Source organism: Girardinichthys multiradiatus, chromosome 1 (assembly GCF_021462225.1).
Source record: "Girardinichthys multiradiatus isolate DD_20200921_A chromosome 1, DD_fGirMul_XY1, whole genome shotgun sequence".
In the NCBI taxonomy this organism is placed as follows: Eukaryota; Metazoa; Chordata; class Actinopteri; order Cyprinodontiformes; family Goodeidae; genus Girardinichthys; species Girardinichthys multiradiatus.
In genome coordinates, this window is record NC_061794.1 from 46,022,582 (window position 1) to 46,048,081 (window position 25,500).

Sequence of the window (25,500 nt, forward strand, 5' to 3'; positions counted from 1 at the left end):
ATGGAGGACAGACTTTAAAGCTTCAACATAATCCAGAAATGAGAAGGTCAAACATCACTGAACCAGGCACAGTACACGGCATATCTAAACCACTAAAATAATCTCTGGGTCCACTGGAAACCAGAGACAGACCTGGAAATCAGCTGAGGCCTGGAATTGGCCCTTCTTCAGCTTGATCAGCTCAAACCCGACCATATTAACAACAATATGCTTCAGTGTGGCTGTTGTTACTAAGTGTAGAAGATTCAATTATAGCAATTTTCATCAGTGAGGCGATTTAAGTAAAGTCAGAGAAAATAAAGAGCTATAAGAAGCTTTTTATAGGAAATATTTTATGACATGTCTGTGGTAAACTTAGGCAGCAAGATAATGAAAGAGAGCAACAGTTTCCTCAGATAACAGGAAGGCTGAACAAAGTACAACTAAGTAACTCCTTTTGAGCTTTAAAACTGTGTTATAAAGACAGTTCGATTTGGAAAACCTGTTAGTCTTCTGGAAGGTAAGGATGTATGTTCTCCAGTAACCACACAGAAACTGCTGATTTTCTATCTGGGCTAAACATGCAAACCATGACAAAATTAAAGCTTTTCATAATAAAGTCCATAAAGAGAAATCGGAAAAGGCTCAAATCAGTATCGACAAATCATAGCTTTACAAAAACTGAAGTTCAGAATAAACTAAAACTTTCATATCAGTGCATCTCTATTGGGTCTTTAATCCATCTAAATGTAAACCTTTCACACAGGATATGCAGAAATCTTTCAGAATGTATCCCTCCTGACAGATTCGTGCCTCAAACAAAGAAAAAAGGTTTCAACAGTCACCTCTTCATCAGAAAGCTGAAATCTGTTCCATTCATTTAGATTAAAGAAATCTTAAATAATGTAATGAAGCTCAGAACTGAACCCAAAGCAAGCATCCTTAATAACTAAATTTATATTGAAACAGACAGTTGGACATTTTATTTTATGCTAGTTTGAAACCAGTTATCCCAACAGGACCTTTGCTTGTACTTCAGTTTCTTCTTAACAGCAGAAGAGACTTGTTTACATGCAGAAGCTGCAAGTGGAGATTTCCACCTGATGACAGAATAGCAAATTCTTCAAGAGGAGATGTCGAAGAGAGAGAGAGAGTTTAAAGCACGCCATCCTTTGACCATCATGGACATGAAGTTGGTGGAAATGGACGAACCCAACAATAAACAACAAGGAAGGATGTTTGCTTCACTGAGAAAGAAATAAACATTAGAAACATCCAGTCAGCTTTCAGACTTCATGCCCAGACAAAGCAGCAAAGATGTTCTTCAGTTTGTTCCATCCATCAATCCATCCAACCACCCACTGATTTCTGCGTATCAAAGATCAGGTTGCAGATATAACACTCGTAAAGAAAGAAAAAAAGCTAAACAATCTCCCAGTTGGGACGTGTGAGTAAAATGTCCAAAGAGAGGCATCCAAGAAGGATCCTGATCATGTTCCTGAAGCACCGTAGCTGACCACTTTCCATAAAGAGGCGCTGCGGCTCTACTTTGCGCTCCCCTCAATAACTCCAACCCTCTACAGAGGAAGCTCAGATATCCCCGAACTCATTGAGGATTAGAGTTACCCTCACCTCTAAGGAGCATATTCCACCTTTTTCCCAACAACAACCATGGCCTGAGATGTAAGAGAAGCTGACTCCTGAGTGCCTGTCCGTCCAGATTTTGGTATGCTTTATGCCCCCCAGTGAGTAGCTGAACAGTGTTGCAGAGGAGCGGTTTTGCTCCTGGACCTGTTACCTCTGCAAACTGACCTCAGATGAGAGAGGGAAAGATGAATAGATGGACAGACAGACAGACAGACAGAAGGAGCAAGCTATCTGTGAAGCATAAGAATATGCATGTTTATGACCTGACAGATGATGAGAGTTTAAAGGTCAGCCAGCACCCTCCTGTTGTGTTTCTGTAGAGAGTAAACTGGGCCAAACATCCAGCAGAGAACAAGCAGGGAACCTGTCTGTCTGTGACAGAGACAAGCTCACAAGTAGATGCAAGGGTGTGTGTGTGTGTGTGTGTGTGTGTGTGTGTGTGTGCAAATGCAACCAGTTCTCCCCTTCACAATGTAAAGCATCTCAAACAAACTCAATGAACCAGAGTTCAATAATAGGAACTGAAGACTGTTCTCACATCTCTCTCTATCTTCAAGATCAAGGTAATGAACGTTGCTGTGGCAACCAGCTGCAGCTTAATTAAGGTCTACCCCTTAAATTCCTCCAACTCGTCCACATAGAATAACCTCACAGCAGAATTTCTATTCTGAACACACTTATTAAGGTATAATTATAATTATAGTTTTTTGCAGAGAAACTGTGGAGGGAGCTAACGATTAGGGTGATGGTAAGGAGGTCTTCCAATCTTACAGAATAAATCATGAAAATACCAGTGGAAACCTGCTAACAGCTGATCAGCAGGCTTTGATTGCCGTAATGCTATTAAAGATGTTTTTATTGAACATTGAGAAGGGTTCCTTATTTAACAAGAGGAGTGAATACTTTTTCCACATATGGTCTTTGTCTGATGACATTTGTTTGATAATCTGAAACATTTAAGCATAACCAAAAAAAGCCAAAAACCCTCAGGAAGCAAACACTTGTTCACAGAACTGTACGTGAAATATTCTGTGAACGGTGACACAGAACCTTCTTCTGACTTATATTTACAATACGACAGGCCAGCACTGCTCTTTTCCATCTCCCTGCCAAATAAGAGCCTGGGCACCATAGCATGCAGCCATAGGTCTGAGACACACACATATTTACACACATGGGTGATGCATGAAAAGAGGGGGCATGTTTGTCCTTCACTTCTTGTTCACCACCTCTGATGCCAGCTCTCAATATTATGATTAAAAAAACACATTGTTGTTTATCCTCCAGTTCTGGAGTGGGATTGGAGCAGCCTTATAGCAACCAGTATCTGATGATAGCAGCTTCGTGCAAAAGAAGGAAATATTTACACAGAGATACAAGAAATTCAGAGGCAGAATGATGAGAGAAAAAAATGAGGAGAATCATTTACAAGCAGGAACAAAGATTGAATCCAAAAATGGCAGACAACACTAGACTCCCCTTCTTCTCCCCTTTGCAGTTGTAGGGCACATCACGGCCTGGGACTTTAGCATATGTGACAGCACACACACACACACACCAAGTTATCTATGTGGTGTGTATGTAGGTGTGTGTGAGAGATTGTGTTTCAGGGACATCTTAAAGCAGGGCAGACAACCTTGCACAGCATCACTGTCCACACACACCCCCACACACACATAAAACAACAACACCCCCAGACCTTCTACTAGGCCTGCAGAGAGGTCAAAGTCAGACAGCAGTGACTGTCTACAGAGATGCATTGAGTGAATGTAAAACCAAACAAATACCCTGGACTACGTGTTCATATTATGTGACTCTGCTTATGTATATATATACATACATTTACAGGGTTTGGACAATGAAACTGAAACACCTGGTTTTAGACCACAACAATTTATTAGTATGGTGTAGGGCCTCCTTTTGCGGCCAATACAGCATCAATTTGTCTTGGGAATGACATATACAAGTCCTGCACAGTGGTCAGAGGGATTTTAAGCCATTCTTCTTGCAGGATAGTGACCAGGTCACTACGTGATACTGGTGGAGGAAAACGTTTCCTGACTCGCTCCTCCAAAACACCCCAAAGTGGCTCAATAATATTTAGATCTGGTGACTGTGCAGGCCATGGGAGATGTTCAACTTCACTTTCATGTTCATCAAACCAATCTTTCACCAGTCTTGCTGTGTGTATTGGTGCATTGTCATCCTGATACACGGCACCGCCTTCAGGATACAATGTTTGAACCATTGGATGCACATGGTCCTCAAGAATGATTCGGTAGTCCTTGGCAGTGACGCGCCCATCTAGCACAAGTATTGGGCCAAGGGAATGCCATGATATGGCAGCCCAAACCATCACTGATCCACCCCCATGCTTCACTCTGGGCATGCAACAGTCTGGGTGGTACGCTTCTTTGGGGCTTCTCAACACCGTAACTCTCCTGGATGTGGGGAAAACAGTAAAGGTGGACTCATCAGAGAACAATACATGTTTCACATTGTCCACAGCCCAAGATTTGCGCTCCTTGCACCATTGAAACTGACGTTTGGCATTGGCATGAGTGACCAAAGGTTTGGTTATAGCAGCCCGGCCGTGTATATTGACCCTGTGGAGCTCCCGACGGACAGTTCTGGTGGAAACAGGAGAGTTGAGGTGCACATTTAATTCTGCCGTGATTTGGGCAGCCGTGGTTTTATGTTTTTTGGATACAATCCAGGTTAGCACCCGAACATCCCTTTCAGACAGCTTCCTCTTGCGTCCACAGTTAATCCTGTTGGATGTGGTTCGTCCTTCTTGGTGGTATGCTGACATTACCCTGGATACCGTGGCTCTTGATACATCACAAAGACTTGCTGTCTTGGTCACAGATGCGCCAGCAAGACGCGCACCAACAATTTGTCCTCTTTTGAACTCTGGTATGTCACCCATAATGTTGTGTGCATTTCAATATTTTGAGCAAAACTGTGCTCTTACCCTGCTAATTGAACCTTCACACTCTGCTCTTACTGGTGCAATGTGCAATCAATGAAGACTGGTTACCAGGCTGGTCCAATTTAGCCATGAAACCTCCCACACTAAAATGACAGGTGTTTCAGTTTCATTGTCCAACCCCTGTACATACATACATATGCATACATAGGAGGTATGAGTACCCAGAGAAAATCCCCACATGCACAAGGAGAACAAAAGTCACCCAGAAAGACCCCAGGTTGGTATTCAAACCCAGGACTTCTTGCTGTAAAACAATGACTGCCCACCGTGCAGCCCTCCTCTATCCTAATGATTGTATTTTAAATAGTTAGAAAGTGAGCCCTGTTTCCATCTACTTATCTACAACTGAAGGAAGCATTTTCTGCCCTTTTATGTCCTTTAAATGTTTTGTGTAAAAATTATATTTTCTTTATTCTCACTGATTTCACCTCCACCTCTCTGCTCCAACCTGCATCACCTTCCCTTCCCCCATCCACAAATTACTGTCTGTCACTCTTTCATTTCTCAGCTTGTTGTGGGCTCTGACCCACTATTCCTGTCATCACACCATTTCCAAACCAGCCTGTTGCTAGGATACATGCTGTGAAAGCTGAGTGCCCCCTTTCACATCCCTTCTCTATCATTACCACTGCCCTTCGTCCTCCACACCTGCCCCTCCTCATCCATAAGACAGTGACACACACAGAGGTCCAGCAGGATGAGGGCAGCGCTGCAACACATGAACCAAAACACGGATACGCAGAAAACGTGTCAGTCTGACACATTTACACATAGGAACACATCTGGAAATAAGTCCAAACCTTCTCTACTGTGCTCTTTACTGCAGGATGTGTAGAAGATTGGATCATGACATCACCACTACCTGTGGAGTTACTTACGTCCCCACATTAGATATTAGCAAAGCCACATAACAGGATACAACACCCTGATTACTAACAGGAACCACAGCAATAGTGGGCGTTGCTAGAATGGCAACATTTCAGTTGTGGATCTAGACCCAAAGTTCATCTTACCTTATTAATGTACCAGCCATTTTGGTTTCCTAGAAGAAGCATTTATTATACCCAACTCCAACCTTCACTTGCAACTGTATGGCAACCTCCATCAAGACCCCAGAGCACATCACCAGCAGAGAGAACTTTGGGATGGAGGCCTTCAGGGACGCACCACATTAGACTTCACGGCGTTCCTCTTCTTTAGTCTGTTTTGGTCAGGTGGTCATCAGGTGATGATAAACATAGGCAACTTGAAGGCATTTCCTTGGGAAGCTCTGTACAGAAGCCTCCTTTACAGATGTGGTGAGGCCCGATGATCACACCACCACCACACAGGAAAACCTCCTCCATGGTGTCCAGGAATGGACGGATGGATGGACACACTCTCAGAGCAAACCTAAAGTTACAATCCAGAACCAAGACCCAGCTCCCAGGCCATGTGATATGTGTTTGGTCATGTGACAGTGATAGTGATGCAAAGCAGGATTGTGGGACATTTAACTGAAGCAGAGACAAAATGTCTGCTGTGTGGTAATTTGTTTCCGTGTTGAAAGGGTAGGACAATATATAAAAAAAATCAGTCATATCAGCCATAACAGCAATATTAATATTGAATATCCCTCTTTATTTACAGGTTTTATAATTTACTGAGTGATTAACCCTGGTGGGGCTGCGCTGATGACCCTCCTAAATAAATAAATAAATATCTGGTTTCTACTGTATTTGGAATGAGCTGTTATATTTTAGAGTGGCTGCAATGTTTTGTTTTTTTTTTCATTTAATATGATGCACATTTATAAAAACACAAAGATGCAGACCAACACAAATGACTCATACAAGGCATCATTAGCAGCTACCAGAGGGGCTGTTGTTCCAGGCTCAGCAACACAAATCAGACAATAAGCAGCAAGAGTGACAAAAAGTCGACTTTCTATTATTAAACGATGAATATCTAAAACAGTTAATGCAGCAGCTCAAATTCATGAGAACACAGATCAGTGTGAAAGTGGAAATCTGTCAGCTTTCATTGATGCAGATGATTTCTGAATAGGTTTCAACATGGAAAACTGATTCCACTTGAAGTGTGTGGAGCCACAGAGCCACAGCCAGGGTTCAGTTCAGAGACCTTCTGCAGGCGAGAAGTACCAGCTCTGAACCAAAGCAACACAGTTCATGGCCTTTCCTGCTCCACACTTCGCAAAGTCAACAAAACCAAGGGACCTAAAAATCGAACACACAAAACTAATGACTCGACTGACTGACAGCATTGCCTCGATTTAGTTTCATTTTAACAGATTAAATGGGATTTATTCTAAACTTTGAATTTATTTATTTTTCAGGGACAATGTACAGAAAAACAAACTCTGAGTAAAGATGCACTGCGATTTTCTATTTTCAAAGAAGCAAAGACATTTGATTGTTTATAATGTGTCTGTCATTGTTTTAATTAGTAAGTCAGATCAGAGCAAACCAAGGCAAACATCAAGAATCATCATGCATTATAACTGAGGACAACCTGGTGCAATGAGACAGGCTTAGGACAGTGTAGCAAAAACTCTCAAAGCAAAACTCATTCAGTCTCATCTTTCTGTCCTTCACCATGGTTTTACCTTCTTCATATGTTTATGCAGCTTTAGGTAAACAGCCAACGCTCTTTCCAGTTCCACGCAGCCTTCTGAACCCTGCAGCAGAACCTCCTGACCCAAAGTAAACCAAGGGCATTTCTACGTTTACCAAGAAAGCTGTTAATAAATCCAGGGTTTAAAGAGCTCCAGATATTTTTAACAATCTTAGTCTTTTTATGCACAGTTGCCTTAAAAACAGCACCGACAATATTCCGTGACATGTTAATTTTTACCTGTTGCCGCTTTCAGAGTCGCTAAGGTTACCGACCAGCGCTACACATCTCCTACAAAAATCACCACCAGGTCTGCTAGAAAACCTTGGACTGGTGATGAAAACGCCCACTGTATGCAACTCAAAATATGACTGGCTGATTCCCAGCCCAGTCTAGGCAAGGCTGGGGAAGGGACATTTATTTATTTACTAAATGTTCAAATTCAAATTTAATCTTTGATCTCACAAATATATTTTTGTCCAAGACCATTTAGTGCTTTATTGACCAATAGCAAACAGGAAGTTAGTGCAGGGCTTTAGGAACTGGTGTGATATGATCTATTTTCCTGGTCTCTATGAATTTACTCCTCACCACCGACAGTAGACCACCCTCAGCCTCGGGAACGCACAGGTGAGCTCCTCGGACAGAAAACACTGAATCCAGATCCTTTTACAGCAGTATTTATTTTAATTTATTTAATACTGATTGAAATAAAATCATCCATTTTTCGTTCTCTGTTGCTGGGACCAATAAGGGCTTTATTTAATTACCTGGCAGGCCACATGTGTTTCCTAGCTCAATGACGTTTACAGCATACTTCTCTCACTGTATTGAACAACAGCCCATTTTTTGAGTCAGAGAAATACTTAAATCAAATAAAAGAACAAACTTCTTTAAAAATTTAACTTTCCTGGAAAATCACCACAGTTATCACCCAGAGTCCAGTTGGGTTTAGACCTTTAAGTCTCAGGGTATCCATGTTTTGGAGTCTAGACCAGTTTATACTCCCTAGTGGACAACTAGTCTGGTTAATGATCCCCTTTTCATGCTGGTGTTGATGCGCCAGCCTGCCTTTGGGTGCGACAGAGAAACGAAGAGAGGGAGGAGAAGGTCAGCAGAGGAGGAGTAGGCAGGTGGAATGAAGGTAATTGAAGCCTTGCAGTCTAATTAAGACTCGCGTTAATTTTCTTTTTACCATCATAGGGGCCAAAGGAGCTGTTTTCCATGGCAACAGCAGAGCACAGAGGGGGAGGTGAGCCGAGGACTTTGTGTGTGTGTGTGTGTGTGTGTGTGTGTGCTCAGAAAAAAATACATTTTAGCTTCCAGTCAAGGTTAGGAACTAAAAAATCAGTTAATAGAGCAGCTCTTTACCACTTTTGTCCAGCTTTAATTGGTATTTTTCAGCGATCAAGCAGAAATTTCCCTTTTTGAACTTTGGTAGGAGAGTAGCACTTTAAATTAAACACACACAGTGGTATCCGGAGAATTACAGATGTTCGTTTTCTTCTCACTGAGCCTTTATATGTTCTCCAGTCAAACCTCTCCTCTGATAATACACTGTCGGGCCTGAGACTCATCTCTTCACACAAGGTGGGGTCTTTGGAACGACCGGGGTGGCATTGATGGGGAGGAAGTCAAACCTGGGATGTTATGCAGGAAGGATGCAGAAAGATCCCAGATTTCATGGAGCTGTTGGCTCCTTGTGTGAACTGTCGTAATATACAGTCATGGTGAAAATAGAGGTGTTCTGGGACACAAAATTATTCTGATCTTTACCAGATTCAAAAAAATCTTTAAACCTAAGATGAAATGGAAAAACAAAACTTATTTAAGTCCAGACTTGCTGTTTCCTCAGACTTAACAGGGATCACAGCATCCAGTTGTTGCATTTAATAAACAAATTGATTGTCTTTTGTAATTAGACCAAAGTAGAGATGCTTTGTCATAATGCACAGAACCATGTTTAGAGCACAGCATATCTGAACAAACACCACCAACTGTTGAGCACAGTGGTGGAGAGCTGATGATCTGGACCTGGGACACCTTGTTGTCACAGAGTGGACCATGAACTCCTCTGTACACCAAAGTATTCTGGAGTGAAATGTGAAGCCATCTGTCAGACAGCTGCAGCTGGGTCTAAACTGGGTCATCAACAGGACAATGATCCCAAACAAAGCAGCTAATCTAGAATAGAATAGAATAGAATAGAATAGAATAGAATAGAACCACTAAATGTCTCACCTTTTTGAAAGGCTGGAACCAAAAAAGAACTATGCAGAAGCTGCAGAGATTCCCAGAACCTCAAGGAACTGAAGCAATAGGCCAGCCAAAACTCCTCCACATGATGTCACTACTGAGAGTCTCTGCTCCTAAAAATTGTTCTACAAACTCATGAACCTTAGGGTGAAGGCCTACATGATGCTACTGAACAGTTCCTCAACTTTGACTTCGCTTTCAAATCTTTTGTTTGTTTTTATAAACTTGAGGTTTGACTTGAATGATTTTGAACCTGATAAAGAGTAGATGTCCTGATACCTACAATGTGAGAAATAAGGGAGCGAGGACTTTACTTTTATCATAACTTTATATCTACTGGCAGCTACTGTGGGTTAAATTTGACTTCTGCAATATTTTAAACATTTGGATTAAACTAAGTCTTTGTGGGATCTAAGGGAGTTTCATGAACTTAAATATTCCCAATTCAATGGCTGATCTACATTTAACCTCTCATCAGACAACAAAGTCACAGATTAGATTAAATAAGACGATGCAACACAAATTATCTATATTAATATTTGAAGCCTCCTGGGGACATCGGAGCATTAAACAGATAACTTTTAGGTTTTAAAATCAGCTTTTACTTTTCATCCACAGTGGTGTGAAGGTTTATAATAAAAGTTTGTTTGGTTTTTAAGCTATTTATGCTAATTAGTTAATCAGACTTGCTTTGTTTGGCTATTATTGTTACCTTTTTTATTGGGGCATTAATATTGGATGTGATTTTCTCTGTCTATAACATTTAGTAAACTGATTTGATTTTCTGTGTTTATTCTTTCAATAAAAATAAAAATGATTAAAAAAATATCCTCTTTTTGTTTTAAGTGCAGTTTAAAAGTCCCTGGAAAGATGTAACTCCAGATAAAATTGACCTCACTGACATAACCAGGAAGACATTATAGACGTTATAATACCCAGCCTTAAAGTACACACATGTAGTTGTAATAAATGTTCAGTATATTAGTATCTCCAGCTGTACACAAATACTTTAAATACCATGACTACCAAAAAAATATAGCAGCAACATAAAGTAGAGCTGTTTGGACACAGAGGTGTGTATAACATAAACACACACCCAGACACACACGCCATCTGTTTCTGTTCAAAATATGGGGGAAACCAAACGTAGGTCTCAAATCAAATCAGCCCCTAAGATTCATGCAGCAGAGTGTTAGAGAACCAAACATGGAAGAAAAGGTTGCTGGCCTGACACCGTTTATTTTTCATTACCAGACACGTCAAATATTAAATTCAAAGCAGTCACACCATAGAAGGCATGTCTATCAGCTCCTGATTACATTTTTAGATACATTTAACATTATGATTCAATTAATATTCTGTATTTAAGGACTTCAGTACATGATGTTTAACATCAAGATGCTGCCCACATGTGGTGACAGGAAAGCATAACCTAGTTATTCAAGATAAGCCGTCAGGTGAACAGGTGGATCAGCAGATATATTGTATGTAGATATATTAATGGTTCCATGAGGGAAACTTCCTAACCCCCTTGTTTTTTGCACCAGTATGTCTAGGATCCCATCAGACCACATTCGTAAAAGCAGTCAGAAATGTATATAGTTGTTTGTCCTCCTTCAGTCCAGATTGAGAACCCTGTAAAGCTGCCACCACCATTTAACACTCCTGGAATGCATCATGTTTGGCAAAACTGGCCATCCATGTCTGCATATGGATATTTTCTCTTTAAACCTCAAAGGTTTCTGCACCTCCACCATCAGTTTCAGTGTGACCATGAAGGAGTGACACCATCAGTAATTTAAGCAGCGTATCTGCATGAGAGGATGAAGCTGCAGAGGTTTTCTGTGAAATGTTCTGCAGATCCCCAAGTGTGCTACCATGGTAATGAATTTAACCTGGCACGGCCCTTTGACGATCTACTCAATCCAGTAACCATGTCCTCCGTGGAGGAAGCAGAACCCGAAGACTTGGGAGAATGTGATTCCATCACTGCGGCAGAAGTCACCTAGGTAGTAAAAGAAACTCCCCAGGAGTAGGTGCCAGGTGTGGATGAAATTTGGCTTGAGATTCTGAAGGTTCTGGACAATCTACTGTAAACCCAATGAGTCATTGCTTGAGATTTTTTCTCCTTCGTCATCAACACTTCAAACAATATCAGAGATTTTCCTTGACAGCCTAAAATGTACATTTGGCATTTAAACACAGCTTCTTGAGGTCTCCCAGCAACCAGCATATCTGGTAGCAATTCTCTCTAGCTGGAAGTCCATCCAGTACATCAGTACCCCCTGCACATCATGCAGATGTGCAGGGGGTACTGAGCAGGACACCATATTTATTGTCAAAAAGACAGTGGATGGTCTGTTGTGGCTACAATGTGGGATCCTTTAAGAGGGAGCCTGAGCAGCAGCTGGACACAATTTGCCTAACTACAGTGGAGACAGGAACACTCCTGTGAGGGTGTAAGGAGGTTGCATCTTAAATTCTCCCATGTCCAGGCCACACAGGTGTGTACCAGCCCCACAGAATGAATATGCTGCAACCACTCTCCCCTACTCTCCACCCAGGATCACAATTTGCTGCCACCATGAATACACACCATGACCTCCCAATTAAGTTTTTATTCGCATTCAAAACATTAAGGGAACTCTCCCAAGTGATCCGACGTAACGGGGAGCCCGGTGAACTCCAGAAGACCTCACCAAAAACCTTGCAAAGACCATCCATTTCTTGCTTTATTTTTAATGTTGTAGTTTGGTCTAAAGATGGTTTTAGACACACAAAGTGGCTTATGGCTGGGTCGATGTGAGGTTAGGACACCCACACAGACATGCCAGAGTCCACTAATTCCTGTCAATTTAGAGTTTGTATTATGACAGAATAAAGGTCTCTTTAAGATGGAAGAGATCCTCACAGCCTGATCGCAGGGGCCAGCCTAATTCAGTTGTCCTTTGACAGACCCCCAGCACACAATAAGAGCCCCAGATGCACCAAACAACACGGTGGATTCTGTTCCTGCTCTACTCCTCTTCGTCAGGTCAGGATCACAGGATGAACATGTCTCCATTGCTGCTTAAAGAAACAGAGTTCACAGATGCCTGTGAGAACAAACACAGGGGGTTACCTCTTTACCTCAGAAAGCAGACAGACTGGAGTAACTGCAGCCATAAAGTCAAAAACAGTTTTGTGTTCTCCCAAGGATTATTAATGTCATTTGATTAGTTTTTCTGTTGTTTGATTTTCGGTATCATTGTAATGTTTTTCCTCATGTACAGCGCTTTGAGTGCCTTGTTGTTGACACATCAGTGGTTATTAAAACTAAGTAGGTTAAATTGCATTTAACCCATTTAACCTACTTCCGGCACAGCCGGGGGGGGAGACATGAACTCTTCAAACTGGATCCAAGGGTGTCATAAGATCACGCGATCATATGCACTAAGTTAAGTAGGAATGAATTACTGTTGAAAGAATCCGGTATTCATTCATAAAAAGGGGTAATTAAGGTATAAGCATTGCTTGACTTTCTCTCTGACGTCTGCAGAAGCAAACTGTTTCCCAGCAAGCCGAGTGAAGTAGTTTCTGAAAGGAGGACAACAGGGACCGCATCACCGTGGTTACCAGTAACTTGCAGTTTGGTCGGCCGAAAAGCGAGCCGTCCCCCCAACAGCTCCAAAGGTTAGCTGAAGCTAACCTTCGTTCAAAGTGGATGTTTCTTCAAACTTCGTCGTCACCCTGACAACATCTCCTCAGATGGTTCATACGAGGTTAGGGTTTGGGCAGAGTAATAGAGAAATATTTATGATCTGAAAGTTTTTCATTTTATGAAGTTTGGTTTTGTTTGTGTTGAACTCTGCTATCTTGGTGCTAGCAGACTATCTGCAGCACACGTGCTCAGTTTTGTGTTCTTTGTCTGTGTGTTTTTAAAGTTAAGACAAACTTTATTTAAAGGGTGATTTTAAACACAGAAGATTGATCATCACGCGCCGTTTGTGCTTATGCATTTTAAACCTTTTATTGACGGTATTTTTAAAGGTGTGTGTTTGATTCTGGTGCTAAGCTATCAGCTTCTTTTGTTAGCTTTAACTGCTAATAGCTTAGAACATGTGCTTGCTACTAAATAATATTTACCCAGAAAGGTTGTTAGTTTTCAATCCAGTAAATAATAGTTCCCTAAACATTATTTTACTAAACTTGATAACTAAGTAAACACCATTAAGCCCCATTTCTCCAGAAAGATTTGGTTATTATTCAAAATATTTCCTTAAATATTTTACCATTTCCTTAATATTTCTTTTAATATTATTTTAATAAATAAAGGCAGCTAATGAGACACCGTTGAGAATTAGTCATCCAGAAGGTTGGTTTTATTCAGCAGATCATTATTTAAAACATTATTTTATTAAAATAATATTTAATCTGATCTTACATTGTGAATGGTTGTCTAAATGTTGCTGATTATTTCCTAAATTGGTTCCAAGACTAACTTAACTTAATTTCCAGATTCTTCAAGATAATCCTTGGTTCTCAAACATAAACATTGCATGGTAATGTGGCATCACTCTTTTGGTCATAATTATCAATCATCTTTAATCAACTTGTTTATATTGTACATAGTCCATTAGTCTTCGTTATTCTTTAATTCTGCTTGGTAGTTTAGTTGGATTGTTTTAGCAAAGTAAAGAGTTTGTTGATTGAAATATGTTTGACTTTGAGTTGACTTATTTTTGTTAATAAATTCTTGTATTTTAAGAAATTGTGTGAATTCATTCCATGTGTGCAGAGTTTATGCTGTTCAATAATGTCAGAGCTTGGCTCACTCTTTTCTATTTTGTCCTAATACCACCGCCTTACTGGGCTGGTATTCACAGGACAACCCTTAACAGACAGAAATATTATTTGATAAAATATTAAGGTATTAATATTAAATAATATATTCAGATTCATACTCAACAACAACAAACATATTGTGTGCAGGAGCATGAAAAGCATTGGAAGGAAATTGAGTTTTGGGTAGCTAGGTAGCGTTCTTTCACAGCACGAATTATTTTCTATGTGCTTGGTGTATGCAGTCGTGTGTTTTTATATGGCGCACATGCAGAAAATGTTGCAGAACATATTAAAATCAAACCTTTTCTCATGAATAATTTTAATTATTTAAGTTTGCTTGGATTTATGGTTCAGAATAAAAATATTAAACAGTGTCATGTTAACTTGGAGGTTTTAATGATTTATTTCAATTATTCTTCTTTCAAAAAAAATTTTTTTTTAAACAAAGGTTGCACAACTTTGAATTTTTGTATATTCTCTCTAATCCTCTCAGGCTCTAAATTAAACGAATGTCTCTTTGAACAAAACACTTCAACCACATACTTGTTGAAACCATCAACAGGCTGCTGGAATAATTATTTCACGGCTCTTCTTAACAGAATTGGTAGAATTTATTGAAATTATTTGGTTTTCAGGCTCAGCTGTTAAGCATAGTCCAGATAATTTATTGATCAGAGGGGAATTCTAATTTACCCTCGGGGATCAATAAAGTATCTTTGAATTGAATTGAATTGAATTAAGGTCCAATTAGGAGAGAGCCCTCCTTCTCTTATTCCACTTTTTTGGTGCAACGCACCAGTATCACTGGCACTGAAACAGCCCACAGCATAATGCTACCACTGCCAATTAGATAACGGGTAGATTGCTCCTCCTCACATTCATCTGGACCTTTTGGACATATGACTAAAGTTTGTCTCGTCTCACCATAAATCATTTCTGCAGGATATGATTAATGACTAGTCTGCTTTAATAATTTCAAAATCGGTTTTGATGTATGTTTTGGACCGCTGTCCTGTTTATTTGAGATGAAGTTAAAGAAGTTAAAGAGGAAATCCTCCGCCTACATTACTACTTTGTGTAATGTACCAACACCACTGGCATCGAAACAGCCCTACAGCATAATGCAACCACCACCATGCTTACCAGCTACAGCAGTGATCTTAGTGTTCAAAGACCTTACCTTGAGTCTTCTAAATATTTCTCGTCATTGTGTTTTAAAAGCTTAATCTTTTTCTGGCCCCAACATAAAATATTTCTTCAGAAGGCAATGATAATGATTATTTAATCCAAAATCTATTTTGATTGTGTTTGGGATTGTGTAGAAGCAATACTCCTTCAATATTTCCTTTTTTACAAAGTTTTTAAGAAAATAAAAGGAATTTCAACAGGCTGGATGGCATTGAACAACAGTTAGTACAGAAATATTATCCTTCAAAATGGCCTCAATGCACCGTTTAACTCATCTTGCATAAACAATTGTACCTTGGTAATATAACGCGAAACCCCTGAGCATGAGCTCTGGTCAAGCTTAGGGATATATTCCCAGTTTTCACGTTTGCACACGTCTTCCAACACTCTAACATGCATTTTAGCACATGAAATAGTAGGGCTTGATGTCCATCAGGTGATTGCAATTTAAAACAGAGGAAATGACAGTAGTTTGTGTCTTCAACTCAACACCTTCTCACTAAACCTCTCAGTCTCTTTGAATCAGATTAGGGTGTATATTTTTTTCTGTGTTCTATTATTTCTAATTCAGTCAACATGTCTGTGAACCTGAAAGCGTCGAGAACTGAGCATCTCTGGACACATTTTCATACCCGGCATTACTCAGCTGAGTAATGCATCATCATGTCTCACACCCAGTGGTGGAGACATGCACACACATCACTGCTGTGCAAGTGTCTGTGTGTAAACACAGAGGCTGCCTGATAGACAGTTGCTGCAGGAATGTCACATCCCTCGCACTGTGACATATCTAGAAAGGAAACAGAATAAACAGAACACTGATTTGAAACATAAATACAACTAGAAGAAGCTGTGGAGTTCAACACTCACTACAAAAGAAACCCAGTTGGTTTAAGTTTTTATGCAGTTTCAGTACCAGCTTCTATGGTGACAGTTATGACAGTTACCAAATGACAAACAGTCATCCAGGCTGTTGCTTTGTTTAACCCTCCATTCCAGAGTGGGAACTGTTTGTTATTATAGTTCACGTTATTAGATCCATTAAAACAGATTAATTGAATCTTGACTGAACCGGATTTGATTCCAACTTGCTGTAATGTGTCACTGCTACCACAAGGTGGTACTGTACGAGCAGAAGATGAAGAAGAAGAAATAACTGCAGCGTGATGAACTGCATTTCAATTAACAGGTTGTGATGTTGAGCTGACTTCATTTTAATTATTTTTAGCGTTTTATTTTTTTTCTTACTGTTGTAGCGTAGAGTTTCTACTTCAAGTCTAAAGTAAGTCAGCTATGTATTTAATGTAAATATTCATTGTATTTGACACAATAATTGGTTCCAAAATGTTCGTTGACCTGAAGCCTGTTATTTTACAATTTAACACACGGAAATTGTGATAAAATTTCTGATGTTACGTAAAAAAATCATGATGATAATTTTGCCACATCAATCACTCCTAGATGACACTGATAAATGAATGTTCATATCAGTGTTTCTTAAATACCTTGACGTTTCCATGTTCATTTTTGCATTGACTTGCTTCACAGCAGAACACGTTTTCACAGCAGTATAAGGCCTGGTTTGCATTTAATCCTGAGAAACCCTGAGCTAAAAAAATCTGCACCGTATGAGTAATGAGAAATATGAAGCTGTGCCGTTACTTGTGTTAGCAGCTGTCTGTGCTTTTATTTCTACCTGCGTGTTTGTAGGAAGACTTTATAGTGCCCAAGAGTGCACAGCAAAGCTGTCTCAGAGAGAGACACAGAATCACGTTGCCACCGGTGCAGAGCTTGCTTATTCCTGGCAATATGTGGGTGTGAGTGCATCTGCACGAGATGGGCAGGCAAGGATTTTTGGGCAGGCAAGGATTTTTGGGCAGGAAGGGCAGCAAAGAAGCCCCCTCTGTCTAAAAAACATCAACAACAGCCTGATATTCTGCAAAAGGAACAAGGAGCAGAAAACAGAGTTATTCTTCCTGATGAATCCTCCTTCCGACTGTTTGGGACACCTGGAGAACAAAAATGTGAGAGCTACCACAAGTTCTGTGTGGTGCCAATAGTAAGGCATCCTGGTAGAATGGAAGTAACTGCCTCCCATTTCAGTCCAATAGGACTGCCATAAATGAGTGGAATCTATACGTCCAGCAAGACCAACGTCTTCCAACAATCCAAGAGACATATTAAAAGGATCTGTGGATTTTCCAGCGTCATGGAGCACTGTGACACTAACCAAAGGCACTAAAGGCAAATATCTGAAAACTGAAACTTTTGACATTTGGTCCCCAGGTCTGAACCCCACTGACAACCTAAGATCAGTTCTCAAAAAGCAGGTGGAGAAATTATTTGTTCTGGTTTACACCTGGAGGTGGCAAGGAAAATTGCGCTCATGTTAACAATTTTTTTATCTTCAACAACTTCATGGAGGGAGGTTCCACTGATGTGAGAAAATGCTTCAGGGTGCCCCAGAAAGTCCAGTAAGTAGGAGGACTAAAGAGGACATCTACTAAGGGATTGGGTTGCCACCAGTGCAAAGCTTGCTTGAAATGGCAGCTGGAAGGTAGGTGTGTTTCTACAGACTGAGGCCGAGATGTTTTTGGATTCTAACCTGATGTTAAGAAGGGCAGCAAAGGAGCCACTTTGCCACAAAGGAAATATCAAGGACAGACTGACTTCTGAAGGATGTACTGAAAGATTGGACTGCAGCGGACTGGGCTAAAGTTATTTTCCCCCCAATCAAGCCTCTTCAGACTGTTTTGGATATCTGGAAAAAGGACCGTCTGGAAAAGAAAAGGTGAGCATGAGTCCTGTGTCATGCCAGCGGTGAAGCATCCTGAGACCATTCGTGTGGAACTACCTCTAGTCCCGATTTGCCTGAAAACACTGGAGTAAATACATGGTGAGATCAAACCTCAAAGAGCAGCTTTGTCCAACAATCCAGGAGCAATTTGGTGACGAACAAAGCTTTACCTTCTAGATGGAGCAGTGGGTCAGAAGGCAAAGTTGATAACTAATGCCTCTTTTCCTTTCACGGGTCCAGCACTGCACGGTTCCACTCCTCAACGCAGCTCTACTTGGCACAAAACCTGTTTAGTTTCCTTTGACGGCTGAAGCTGGAGTTTCGAGCCGAGTAGGTAACAAGAAAGCCAGTACAGGGCTGGAAAAGCCGGTAATGGAAACGGTTTCAAAAGAGGCCATGAATACCACCATGAAACAACGTGTTTGGTTCTGACATTAATTACCGGTCCTTAAGAGAACCAGCATCTGCAGGAGGGAGCAGGCAGAGAGCAGCCAATCAGACTGCCTGCATTGGGTCAAACGGGAGGAAGACCCCGCTGAATCCATGGAGCATGAATATCCAACCGAAAACTAACTTCACCACGGTCAGGAGCCCGTGGTTCTGGGCTTTAAAGTACTTGTCCTCGTTATTGCCATGGATGACACAAAAACTTCCTCATAAAACCCAAAATTGTACCTTCTTCCGTGAACTTCGGAGCTTCACCATCCAGACTGCAGCGTCTCTCCTCTCTGCTCCTCCCTCCTTTTGGATTCAAGGCCTTGAAAGCCCTAGATTCTAATTCCATTTAAATCCAAGTCTACTTCGACTAAACTTGACCCATCTCTCAAGAAAGGCCTAACATAAAACTTCAATATCCAGCAGGAACATCTGATGAAAAGCTCTAACACCAGTGAAGTTAAGTTTCTGAAAAAGACATTTCTGTCAGTCTCAAAACGTCGTGAAAGTATCTCTTCAGTCTGACAGAGATTTGATGAACAAAGCAGTAAAAAACGGTTCTGTTCAGTGGATTTCTGCTGCATCCTTTGCTCTGAATGAGCCTCAAGCTGCCAGGAGCATCGTGTATTCAGCTTTAAATATGTGACGTGTTTGTGACCAGCAGCAAAATGTCAGGAGTTGTTCTCCAAACAGTTTCATTTCTGTAAAGTCTTGCCTGTGTCGGTTGATTGTTCATCACATGAAGAAATAAAGTGTTGATTCCAAAATTAAACATCTCCTAGTTATCATATTTATATGTATGCCCTGTCTGGCTTTAGACTTTTCTTTTATTCATTTATGTGTGTTTTTAGTGTGTGTGTCTGGTCCTGTTTGGTGTTTTAATGTGCTTTATAAATAAAGCTGGATTGGATTGGACCTTTAAAGTCCAAATGGGAACGGCTCCACAGGTGGGAGCAGCTCAGCCTGCACCACTGAACTGGGACAGGTAAAAAAAAAAAAAAAACACTGACAGGTTGAACCGGGGCCCTTATGGGACAGGTGTTTGCCGTAGCCATGGCAACGAGTCTGTAAAGATTAAGCGGCACACCTTCATCCATATCGTCTGAAAATGACACATATACATCCTAAATGAGGCATAAACACAACGACAGACAGGTAGGAGAAGGTGCACTAACCGTCGCCTTGATGGGGACGTACAGCACCGGTCCATCCGATGACGACGGCCCGCTTCGGTCCACCTGGAAGCCCTTCGACCTCACCCAGAATTTAAATTTGGCGTTGATGTGGTGGCTGCCCGCCTCCTTCTCCTGCAGGAGCGCCGCGCCGCCGTCCTCCTCGCCCTCCTGCAGTAAGGTCTGGAGGATTTTGTTGTACTTGCGCCGGGTCACGGTCTTGGTCTTACCGGAGTCCCCGTACGTTTTCAGGCACCAGTCCCTGAATTCTCCGACCATCTCCGCCGCCTCAGCCGGAACCCCGTCGCCTCCAACGGGACCCCGGCTGCTCTGCTGGGTCTGGGTCTGCAGCTTGGAGATGGGGACCATGTCTCCAACAACACCGGCGGGTTTCCTCGTTGTCATAGTAAAATGACAGATGACCCACTTTAACGTGTTGTGAAATTTCTTAGAATTTGGTTCGATTCCAACTGACAAACTGTGGAGGTCGGTCCAAAACGGATTAATCCTACGGAATAAAAAAAGGTCTAACCTGTGAAATTGTCCCGACTATCATCCTCAGAAATTGCTTCAATTTCCAAAGAAATAATGAGCCATAATTTGGACCCAGCCGCCTCCTCCTCCTCCTCCTCCTCCTCTTCCTCTTCCTCTCCGTTAGTTACGCACCAGCTGCAAATAAAGCAGGAAAGCAAAAAGCTCTCGCTGGGATGCCTCAGCTGAACTCCCGGTCCAGCAGCCTCGGTCCGGACCCTACAGATGAAGCAGGAAGGGGGAACCGGGACGAACCTGGGCGGTTGAGCGGTGCGTCCTCTTCAGACACACCTGTTAGCAGCGCGGGTCGGTCGGCCTGTCCCGTGGGGAATGTCAGTCAGCGCCTCCCCCCTTCCTCCACCACCGGGAGCCTCTTCCTCGTTTGAGGGAGAAATGAAAGGAGGAAGATACGCGTTTCGGTTGTCACCTTTTCCTCTCTTACTTGATGGAAACAAGCAGAATATTCGGTCCAGTTTTTCCGTCTTTCTCCAGGCGCTTCTTCAGCTGATGGTGGACACCTGTTAGACTCCTGCTGCCCCCGTTGCGCTGCATTATTGTCTCTTCCTCTAATAAACTGTTAAACCCATCGAGGCTGATGGTAGGACGAGCCTCTCAACAGGAAACGTTGCCTTGAATAAGGTCCATTAACACACAGCGACATGACAGATATCCAACGTGTCCAACCCGGACCATCCTGGGGATGCGCACGCTGCAGCCTGATCTAGAAAGCAGGAAGTAGCTGTCCACGAAAAATACAACGAAAAAATACACACTGACATGTGTACAGATGTGTTTCCAGGTCTTATAGTCGACAACAAAAACTTAACATGCAACAGGTTTCTTCCCTCCTCTTATTTTCTTCGTGTTCAGCCAGTTTAGCCCAGAAGAGCGGATTAATTCCGTGTTTTTCTAACATTTATTCAGTTAAAGGTTCTGGATTAAACCTGAAGTGATGAGCGAATCCAGTACAACCAGAGGCGGTTCTTCCAGGAATCCCTTCCTGGGCGAGACCCTCCAGATACAGAGCCCCCCAACAACCCATCCTGCAAAAAATCATTTTTATCATCTAATTTATGAGAATCATTATTTTAACCAAACATAATGTTGTTCAGACAATAAATAATCTACAGTGGTGTGAAAAGCATTTACCCCCTTACAGAATTCTCTTGTTTTGCTTTTTTGCTCTTTAAGTTTCAGATCATCTGTTTTATCAAAGATAACCTGAGTAAAGACCGAGAGCACTTTTTTTAAAATTATGATTTCATGTAATAAGGAAAGAGAGATATCCAAGGCAACCTAGCTCTTTGTGGAAAAAAGTAATTGTCCCCTAGACCTAGTAACTGGCTGTGTCACCCTTGGCAACCACCGCTTTTAATCATTTGTGATGACCACCTGCAATAAGTGTTTTACATCACTGAGGAGGAAATCTGGCCCACTCTTCTTTGCAAAATTGTTTTAATTCACTCGCAGAGGAGGGTTTTCAAGAATGTTTAAGGTCATGCCCTGGCATCTCAATCTGATTTAAGTCCATACTTTGACTAGGCCACTCGAGAACCTTTATTTAAATGTTTTTGAGCCATTCAGTGGTGGACATACTGGCGGGCTTTAACGTTACGCCAGATGTAACAGGATGGACACCATCTGCAAAGTTTCACTTTTGTCTCATCAGTCCACAACACATTTTCTCAAAAGTCTTGGGATCATCGGGTTGTAACTGTGAGGCAGGCCTTTGTGTTTTTGCCCAGCCTCTCTTATTGTTGAATCATGAACTCTGACCTTAACTGAGGCAATGGGGCCTGCAGAGATTTAGATGTTCTCTCCTGAAAGATTCTCCATGGTTCCATGTTTTCTCCATTGGTTGAAAATGCTTCTTATTGTGGTTCTCTGGAGTCCCAGATCATTAAGCATGGCTGTGTGACCCTTTCCAGACTAATAGATGTAGCTTTGTTTCTTTTAGCCTGCTTCATGTTGTCAGACAGGTTCCCTCGAAGTCATTTAGGAAAATTGCACTGAGCTTTAAAATATGAGGTTAATTACAGTTATTTCTTAATTTAACAAAGTGAGCACATTGGGTCAGGAAAGCTTGTATCCTTGAATAAATAAATCATCTTTAGAAAACAGTTTTTTGTATTTGCTCCGGTGGTCTTTGTCTGATGTTAAAATTTATTCGGCTTTCTAGAACATTTAAGTGTGACAAAAAAAACTAGAGCAGGCACAGAATGAGGGTGAGGAAGAGGAGAAGTATGAAATGGGATCAGAAAGAGGGATGAGGAGGAAGCGCCTGAAAAACGGGGATGAGTGGGATGCAAAGGTGTTGTTTGGAGGGATCGGAAAGATTAATGTGTAGTAGGAGATTTAAAAGACAAATGAGGGGGATGAGTGAGCTGGAATGTGGTTATCAAAAAGGGAATGAGAAAAGTATAAAGAATAAAGAGGGATTAGGATGATGATCAGACTAACTTTGAACACTAAGGATGTTTCAATATAACATTAGATGTTTTTCCTTACTAAAATGATCATGGGGAAATAAAAATGCTTCATCTTTATCAAATAAAAACCCTCTCTGTTTTTTTATCAAAAAAGGAGATTTTATTGCAAAAGCCATGGATCAGGATAAAAAAAAGTGAATTTTGCATTCACAGTAGCAACATGTGTTTAAAAACACAGAGTCCGTTAGGTTTGTGTCTGAAAGCCCCAAAGGAGTGGAGCAACAGAAAGGCGGTGAAAAAAGAGAAACTCGAATGAGAGGATGAAAATAACCTTCCACTATGGGAAGTGAAAGTTTCAAAACACCCCAACCATCTCCTTCACAAAGACATGTTTTCGGTTGTCTGTGAGGCCAGTAAATGGTCCATCCAACCAGGTGCATATGCAGCTGGTTGGAGGCCAACTGTAGGTTGAAGGTACATTACATCCAAGACAGAACTCAGACAAGGAGCATGGTTGTACCTCTGGTAACGTGGTTATGTCTCCTGTGCCGACTTGATCATGTTAACCGTTGGATTATGTGTCTATGACAGAAACTATTCATGACCTGAAATCATAGACCTGCTGCCTTAACAGCGTGCCCATGATGGTTTTTAGATGTGTAAACCTTGTAGATAACCAATACTTAACTCATGTTTTCCTTCTTTTAAAGAACCTTGATCTGGACTCCTGAAGTATTTACACTTCTATGTCTACCCTAACATCTGAGGCTAAGATCATTTAAAAAAAGCAGTTTTTTTTGATAATTTACACCTTTTAGACATAATCAGTAACTTAATGCCTTCCAGTTGGGTTTTGGATGACACCACAGTGCTGAGGCTGCACTTGTAAAAGTTCTGATTAACATAGACCTTAACAGTGACACATCAAAAACTTATTTCTTGGTTTGACCGGACATCAGTTAATCAAAGTTTCCATACAAAAATCAGGTGTGGGGTTCCTCAAGGCTCCATTCTCGGGTCACTTTTCTTCATATCCACAAGCTGCCTAAAAGTGTTACAGCATCACTATCCATACCCAGACTGATGGCACACTACTTTATATTTCTGTTTCACCACAGTCCATTGGAGTTACTGAGTTACTATTTGCTTTAAAACCAGTGTCAGGATTTTCTTCAATTTAATGCAGAAAAAATCAAAGGTTAGAAGTGAGCACTAAACTATACTGAATGAGGCTAAAAATCATAGAACATGCCGGAAATCTGCTAATCCAAAATGCGATGAAGAGATCGTCTTGAATTTTTGGACTGCTTTACTTCTTCAGTAACATCTTTCCTGTAGATTTCCATTTATGTTTTTTTTTTTTTTTTATCAGCTCTTATCTGTTAACTTGGTTTACATGTTTTTTACAGCTTCTTTTGCTAAAAGGTTACCGTGATTCTTTTAAGATGTTTGTTGGTTTTAATGGAATTTACCTTTTCTTGCTTTTTTTCTGTAAAACACTTTATGTTTTTATTTAGTGTAATCAGCTGGAATCAAACCTACTGTTGCTCCCTTTACCAGGCCTTCTGAGGCAGGGCTTCTAAGCTCTTCCTTTGTGTGAAACCTCTTCTGTCTTCCTCTTTCTCCATTTCTTTTTGACACTCACACACAGTGACAGAATCTCGGTTGTCATGTTGTTGGACTTTGAATCTGCAAAAGCACAGAGTAGGAGGGTTCCCAAACAAGCATGAAACTCAGGATTGGAGCAAACAAGCTCTGTTTTATGTATTATGTATTATATATTATTATGTATTACGTGCATTATGTGACACAAGTGGAATACCTGGAGGTTTTAGTGTTTTTGTTTTGTTTTCGTCCATTTGCACTTGCTGTTGAAGGAAAAGTTGAGCTCCTCTACCCTCTACAGCCAACCACAGCAGTTAGAGCTGCCCAGGATGGAGCATATATAGGGTTTCGAACTGAGGGGAATACCAGAAATACCAACAGCTTGTTATGTGGTGGACTGGAACATTGATCATCTGGTGACAGAAGAGTTGTTGGGGATTGACTAAGACTTTATTAGGCATTACAACAGCTGGAACTAGTTGTAGCTGGAATTATTAAATGATATACTAATCCTTTTAATATATTACATTATTAAATGATGTTTCCTCTCAGCCAAACTCTGGGTCAGCATTCTGTTTGTTGGTTCTGTATTGTTCGTTACTGATTGGGAATGTGTTGTGTTTCACACTGTCCGCCTTCAACAAACCTAACTGTTTACTGACAATGAACCTTGTGCACCTTTTAAAATAAAACCATTCATAGGGAATCGACTAGACTTTAATTTTATTTTCCTGTGTTGTCTCAAACTCTCTCAGCTTTAATTAGCTTATTTCTTTATCCATAAAAAGAAAAGTCCTCTTTCTGACCCAACAACAGTTAAAACCCCCACCTCCCCATCCCCCTCCCTCACTGACCTATCCCTGTGTGTCTCTTTCCTTCTCTCACACACATGCATACCCACACAAGCCTGGAGATACACTCAGAGCTGTGCGGGAACCTGGCACACTGAAGACTAGCTATGCACACAGTGGCTGCACACGGATTCCCTCTCATGCTCAGAAACAGTTATTGTGGAGCATAATGCACATATGT

The 25,500-nt window shown here is 41.1% G+C and overlaps 1 protein-coding gene across 1 annotated transcript in view; it reads right to left on the bottom strand.

Annotated features, from left to right (window-relative positions):
* Positions 1-25,145, bottom strand: part of LOC124875590 (nucleolar protein 4-like) — a 135,675-nt gene extending 110,530 nt beyond the window's left edge. Inside the window, exon 1 of the mRNA XM_047377869.1 lies at positions 19,907-25,145. Within this exon, the coding sequence (XP_047233825.1) occupies positions 19,907-20,308 (402 nt within the window). The 5' untranslated portion in view covers positions 20,309-25,145. The remainder of the gene's footprint in view (positions 1-19,906) is intronic.
* Positions 25,146-25,500: the final 355 nt, after the last annotated feature.